At 41.3% G+C, this 7,447-nt stretch overlaps 1 protein-coding gene across 1 annotated transcript; it reads left to right on the top strand.

Moving 5' to 3' along the window:
- Positions 1-354: 354 nt before the first annotated feature.
- On the top strand, positions 355-6,362 carry riok3 (RIO kinase 3 (yeast)). Its single transcript, XM_023807433.2, has 13 exons — positions 355-696; positions 1,307-1,422; positions 1,512-1,651; positions 2,163-2,270; positions 2,859-2,968; positions 3,050-3,193; positions 3,322-3,449; positions 3,573-3,755; positions 4,141-4,300; positions 4,466-4,546; positions 4,790-4,879; positions 5,474-5,581; positions 5,678-6,362. Exons 1-13 carry the CDS (start codon positions 661-663, stop codon positions 5,786-5,788), a joined length of 1,515 nt encoding a protein of 504 aa, XP_023663201.1. The 5' UTR covers positions 355-660; the 3' UTR covers positions 5,789-6,362.
- The last annotated feature ends 1,085 nt before the right edge of the window (positions 6,363-7,447 follow it).

Raw genomic sequence — 7,447 nt, 5'->3', positions numbered from 1 at the left:
GGGTAGGATTTAGCAGAAGACACGGTGTAACCCTTAAAGGTTGTGGTCATGAGTAAAGTATATTATAGACATATTAGTAAGAATTAAAGTGAGCACAAACAACATAATATATTTAAAAAGATGAACTCCTTTTTAGATTCCATCCATCCATTTTCTGGAACCGCTTAATCCCAACTGGGACCTGTGTAGATTGTCCTCTGTAAATAGCTACAAGGTAATTTGCATTGATTAACAACCTTTTCAGTTTCTGTGGTTTAGACGCGTGTGTAGTGCAGCATACAGAGTGCCAAAGATGACAGATTGGTTGATTAAATTAAAAGATGTAGCTGCCCCTTTAAGAGCCGCGTGCTCCACGTCTCACCTCCTTTCGTAGCCTTAAAGTCCTCCGGGCGTCCAGTTGCAAGCTATTCGCCGTATCGGTGGTACTTTGTGTGTTTCGCCTATTTTGACAGTATCTGTTCGTTTTAGTCAGTTTTTTATCGCGTATCGTGATATCTATTTTTCGCTGTCGTATTTATCATTTTGTTAGCCGTAGCCATTCGCGCGCCGTTTTAACAGGATTGGTGGTGCACTTTACAAACTTGTTCAGGCCGCGTTTTTTTGCTTGTAAAATAGGCGTTAACTATTTCTTAACGACGACATTTATATAAAAATATCAACATGGATCAAATAGAAATCACTGCCAAAGAAACAAAGGTAAGAACGTCCGTGTTTTACTGGTCGGTCCGTGAATTGAGTTGTGATATAGCTGGTGTAACTGACTGCCGTGGGGTAGCAGGCCACATAGTTAGCATGGTGTGTGTTAGGGAGGCTAGCGCGATAACCAGCTAGTGGGCTAACTGTAAGACTAGCATGTTAGCGGGCCGACGTTCTGACAGACATTTGCTGTTTGTTTCGGACATCTAACTGTGTTGGCTAACTGTCATAAGAAAAACATGATCAGAACCATCGTATAAGTACTTGTGACTCCTGCCATCGCATAAGAATGATTTATTATTGGTTCAGGGTTGTGTACTTCCTTGTTTCCCAGAAGAACGAATTACCGGTGCCTTTTTAGTGGCTGGCCGGTTCATTGAGGAGTAAAGGCTGTATCTGGCCGTAGATGGCGGTGTGGTGAGTCGGTAAATGCGGAAGGCAGATCCGGGTCGCGTTTGGAAGCGATATTTACTTTTTGCCCATTAGCTGTTACACGGAAACCTGCCCCCCGTCTGTTAATCGAGACATCTGATTAGTATTTGCTTACGTGTGGGTTGTCGCCACCGAATGTTACGTTGCAATACTGGCCTGACAACAAGTTTGTTCTCAGAACCCATGGGGAGCGTCAAACGAGGCTGCCACCCCCTGCTCCTTGGCTGATGTTATGAGTGAACAGCTGGCCACGCAGCTGGATGAGGAGTGCAGTGTCTTCCCCGCCTGTACAGAGTACGTCCAACAAAATCCAGTGCTTCGTTAACATAGACCAGCGGTAGACGTAGTCCGGTGGTTGTAGTGAATATTGTCCATGATTGCAGTGTGGATAATGTCATCACGGTGGATAATGTCGACACCTCGAGTGACCTCATGCTTGCCCAGATGCTACAGATGGAGTTTGACAGAGAGTTTGATACACAGCTGCGCAGAGAAGAAAAGAAATTCAATGGGGATAGTAAAGGTAAGAGATGTCTTTTTTCATGAAAGCCCCCAAGAATATGTTTGTGGTATACAAGAGGTTTTTGTATCAGACTTTGTTGAACAAAGAGATTTCAGTATGTTTTTTTCATCACGATCCTCATGTTTTTTTTGCATTCCAGTGTAATAGCAAGAGTCAAAGCTCAGTGTCCTCTGACTCACTGTAAATTCCCTGCATATCTGCTGTGCTCTTTGGAATGATTTCCTGGGTAGCCAGTGATCTTAAACCTGCTTTGCCTCATCACATAACTGACTACATAGTAATTTTCTAGTTTTTCCACCATTCCAGTATTCATCCATTACAGTTTAATTTCTCAGGGTTGATTTTGAGATATAGAGTAAGAAACTTGATATTATGGTGACTATTTTAGGGTGGTAAGTCCTGCTTTTAAACATCACCTGTTGGTTGTAAGTCTTTCAATCAATCCCCTTAATTACTGGTCATCATAAATATTTTGTCATCCCAGAGGTTTCATCTTTTGTATGCATTGCAGTGTCCATTTCTTTTGAGAACTATCGCATGGTTCACCCTTATGATGACAGCGATAGCTCAGAAGATGAAGTGGATTGGCAGGACACTCGTCACGACCCCTATGGACCAGGTGACCATAAGCACTGTGGTTATCGTGTAAATATATGTATGTGTGTATAATGTATATAATAGCGTGACATTGCCATACATGGACATACTGATTAATAAGCAGAGATTGACTGGGCAATTATTGACTCATGGAGATTTTTATCTTCCTGGTTGTTATTTTAGATAATTTAAGGTACTAATAATAGTGACATCCCACATCCAATAGGGAAATTACAAGCCTAATGATGTGATTGCCAGGGTCAAGAGGGGGAAAAATACATAGAGCAGACCAATGAAGTGCGTTAATCCTGTAGGACTGGAAGCAAAGCTCTAAAGCCACAAAGAAGACTAGCAAGCCTTTATACACTTCTGAATGCTACCAGTTTAGACCTTCTGTCATCCATGGACAGTGAGGGACCTGAGCCTATATTAGGTCTTTGTCTTAAATGAGTCGCCAGTTTGCTGTAGATTAGTTATGTTTCAAATGGTGCCTTAAATTTTGTGCCCTGTGTAACTGTATTTGTTTGTTTTTTTTGTTTTTTTTTTTGGTATGACCATGTTTGATTTCTACCATCGATAGTATAGCTGAGGTTAAAATGTCTACTTCCAGATAAGCCCATGACCACCCCAAGGAAAGGCTTTACAGGAAAAGGCAGGAACATCACTACGAAGCACGATGAAGACGTGTGTGGGAGGAAGAACACGGCCCGCATGGAGAACGTAGGTCATATGGTCTTCATGTCATCTTCATTCTGAGACCACATCACCCAGCTAATTTTTTTTTATTGCCCACTTGTCCAGTTTGCTCCTGAGGTCCAGGTTGGTGATGGCATCCGAATGGACTTGAAGCTCTCCAATCACGTGTATAATGCTCTGAAGCAGCACTGTTATGCCGAACAGCGCAGGAGCGCTCGTCTGCATGAGAAGAAGGAGCACTCCACTGCAGTAAGTTCTTACTTCACCCCTCCTGAGGGTCGGAGCTTGGTAACAGTCATGTGACCTATACTTTAGCTTTACGACTGTTTTGTATGTCAGACTTTTTGCATTGACTTGCTTGGTTTTATTTTTTATAGGAGCAAGCTGTAGACCCCAAGACTCGCTTGTTGATGTACAAGATGGTGAATGCTGGGATTCTGGAGAACATCAATGGATGCATCAGCACAGGGAAGGAGTCCGTGGTTTTCCACGCTGATGGAGGGAGGTGTGTGTCTTTTTTTTATTATTTATTATTTTTTTTTTGTTAATTCCCAGTGGATTTTTTCATTTGTTCGTTTGGGCACACTTAATCTTCTCTCCTGCTGTCATCCTCCTCTGTCCTCCGAAGCCTGGAGGAAAAAGCCGTCCCTACAGAATGCGTACTAAAGGTGTTCAAGACGACCCTGAACGAATTCAAGAACCGAGACAAGTACATCAAGGATGACTATCGCTTCAAGGACCGCTTCAGCAAGTTGAACCCCCGCAAGATCATCCGGATGTGGGCAGAGAAGGAGATGCATAATCTGGCCAGGTCTGACTGGGTGGGGGTGGGAGGTGCTGTTGGCGGGGGGCTGGGCACCCCCTAATATAATGGTAGGGAGAAACACTAGTGTAATTTATTGCCTGAAATGCTTCTGTCACATTTTTTGGTCTTGTCAAGTAGTCAATGACTAAGGAATGGTTTCCACTCTGAAAACACAATAGCATGTATGCATATATTTAGAAGAGAAGAGGAATTTTAGTTGATACCTCTATTAAAGCTAAAGAGAAGCAGTGCTGGAATGACCTAAGCACATTTTCTGACTGAATCTACCCTAGTCTTGTGGCCTCTGCCTGGGATAGACTCCAGGTTCCTCACAACCCTGTTCCGGAAGTCGGGAGGATGGATGGATGAATATTTTGCTGTATTCCATCAGGATGAAAAAGGCTGGAATTCTCTGCCCAGAGGTGGTCATTCTGAAGAAGCACATACTGGTGATGTCGTTCATCGGCCTGGACCACGTGCCGGCGCCGAAGCTGAAGGAGGTGAAGCTGGGTGCTGAGGATATGAAAGGAGCCTACTACCAGGTGCTGCAAGTAAGTAGCCACACTGTCGATCCACTGCAGCATGTTGTTTGTACTTAATTTCTGGACAGACATTTGAATTTCATTCTGGAATGACACACCCTGCTCTCCACTGCCCTCTCCTGGCAGATCAAACAATTGTCTTTTTTTACCCCTGTGTTTCTTTCTATCCTTTAGGTGATGCAGCAGCTATATCAGGAATGTAACCTTGTGCACGCTGACCTGAGCGAGTACAACATGCTGTGGCATGATGGGAAGGTAAACTTTCTTTTCATCACAGAATTTCTCTGCCCAGATATGACAACCCCTGACTTCAGTAATGGTCAGTTATGGTATTGGTCAGTTACACTAATGTTAGCTGTTGGTGGTCTGTATTGCTAACACTGGCCAGTGAACTGGTAATAGGCAGTAATACTTATGCTGGCCAGTTTGCTGGTTATGGTCAGTAAGACTAATGCTGGTCAGTGACATACTGATGTTTACATTGCCCTTCTGCTACAGGTGTGGCTGATCGATGTCAGCCAGTCTGTGGAACCCACTCACCCTCATGGACTGGAGTTCCTGTTCCGAGACTGCAGGAATGTATCTACAGTGAGTATACAGACCTCCTCTCATGAAGCTCTTCATAACGGTGCATTATTATACCCTTTGTCACTGTTATATGCATTAAATGTGTTACATACAATAGTCATTTGTCAGGTGCAGCACAGGATCTGGGTGGTGTTTTGCATTCAGTAATTAACTAGGGCTTTTCTCCTATTAGGGATCTCTTCTGTGTTAAGGTGCGGGATGGATGCTTGAGGAGAAATATGGTTCCTGGAAACCTGGGAAAATTTGTATTTTCTCTATATGAACTAATTTAGTCAGCAGCATACAGAAGCAGATAAGTTTATATGTCGGATTTATTTAAATCGTATCTACGTTGCATATAGAAAAGGGTTTGAAAACCAATGAAATTGTTAATTTAGGAGCACCTGTTCAGTAGATGCTGCTCTACAATTATAGAATGGCATACAAACCTGTCAAAATAAAAGCCAGTAGCTACTAGAATCATTAAGTTACTTTGGTGGTAAGAAGCTAGTATTATTGCTACAAGATGTGCCAGCTGAATTTGAGATTACCCTTAATTGCAGTTTTCCTTCTTTCATGTATTTCTTTTTCTATTCCCCTCCATCTGGGACACAGTTTTTCCAGAAAGCGGGTGTGGCTGATGCCATGAATGTTTATGATCTCTTCAATGCTGTGTCCGGCCTCCAGATACAGGCTGACACTGAGGCAGAGTTCATAGCTCAGGTAACCGGTTCTGCATTCATTAACCGTCACTCATCCTGTCAAAGTACAGATCCGTGCTCTGTTATCTGCATGTGACGCCCTGCATTTCCTTGGCAGATTGAAGCCTTGGAGAAGATGAACGAGGACCACGTGCAGAAGCGTGGGAGGAAGACCGCAGCCTCCATGAATGATGGCGGGCCGCCTATATTGAACAATGACGATGATTAGTGACGGTGATAAGTCTGGCTTAACAGCAGAATATGTATGGGTTTCAGAAAACTGGATAACACCCCTCCTGACCTCAGCGCGGGCACAGCGGAAATGTGGACTGTTACGGGTCACATCAGGGTGATTTAATTTGCAAACAAGACTACAGTAGATGTCCATTTGAGGTTTTGCAGTTAAGTTTTGCTGTAGTTGGAGTGGAGTGATTTTTGGAGGGTTGCAGTAAATTTGCTTATGTAATTGCATCTGAATTACAATGGGGAGCTATAAGTGTTTAGATACTGAACATGTTCATTCTAAGGCACTTTTTAAGATGTAACGTGGAAGAATCTTAATTTTGAAAATAGGGAATGATGGTAAATGCCAATGTATTAACTACATTAAATTCAAACAAGTCAAAATGACATAAAAAAAAAAAATCATGCTGTAAAATCGGTGCAGTGTGATAGCTGCTGTGCTCTGTTCATTGATCATGCTTTTGTGAATGTTGTTGACGTGAGATCACCACCATTGTGTGTTATCTAGAACTTTGTCAATGCAAGAACCATTAAGTAAATATAAGAATTTTCCTCGTAAACTGCAGAATATTGGAGATTATTTACAGTCTTGCAGCATCTCATCTCACTGGTTTATTTAAAAAAAAATATATATATATGGGGACCACACCCTTTGTTACTATTTGTAAAGTGTAATTTTAAAGATAATCAGTGATTACTGGCTACATTTTCAGGTTGAGTGTCCAGTTCTTTGGATAGAAGATACTCACTATAGTATACTATGCTCTCTCAACTGTTGGTTACAGGCTTGGGGTGTGTCAAAAGTATGTGTTTATTTTTAAACAAGAGCAGTGTGTTTTTGAGGGCAACCAGATTTATTGATTTTATTTATTTTAATATATAAAATGGTCTCCACTTGACTAGGCACCACACTTGCCTCAGGCATGTGACTTTAAATCACCAGCTGAATATTTTCTTTTTACATACATTGGTACTCAAACTTAATTCATTTCAGAAGGCTAGTCCAAGTCAAGTTTCCTCGTAAGAAATAACGTGAATTAGTCTAATCCTTTCTAGACCCCCAAATGATTCCCTAATTAAATGTATCTACCTACCTAATAATGATGAAAAGCATTAACAATCAATATAAAGCTAATACACACATGAAGAAGCACACATACAATTCTGGCTGTCCTTGACTTGATTCTGTTAGCATGTAATTGGGCCAAAACACATGAGCATAATCACACTTTGGGTATAATTACCACACACGGAGTGGTGTCTGAAATGTGACCACCTCTCCAGTATATCAATCCTTTTTTAATAATTTACTTTTTATTTAAAAAAAAAAAAAAAAAGTTAAAATGTACAACTGTCTGAAGCAGCAGTCAATAAAGACACACAACCTCAATATTGGGGCTTATTTAAAGTTTATTGAAACTTAATAATGAATACTTTACACAAATGTCCAAAAATGTAAATGTAGGAAAAAGGCTGAAAATGACTTTTCAGATCTTTTTCTATTGCTCAGGGGTTTACGTTTTATGCTCCTTGTACTAGGTTATATATTTTTGTGCATTGGTCTACAATATAAACCATTAATAAATATAAATCATAAATCACACCTATGTGAAGATCACAACATACTTTCTTTTTAGGCTGGGTC

The sequence above is a fragment of the Paramormyrops kingsleyae genome, chromosome 1 (genome assembly GCF_048594095.1).
Source record: "Paramormyrops kingsleyae isolate MSU_618 chromosome 1, PKINGS_0.4, whole genome shotgun sequence".
In the NCBI taxonomy this organism is placed as follows: domain Eukaryota; kingdom Metazoa; phylum Chordata; class Actinopteri; order Osteoglossiformes; family Mormyridae; genus Paramormyrops; species Paramormyrops kingsleyae.
This window is presented reverse-complemented; position numbering and strand designations above follow the sequence as displayed.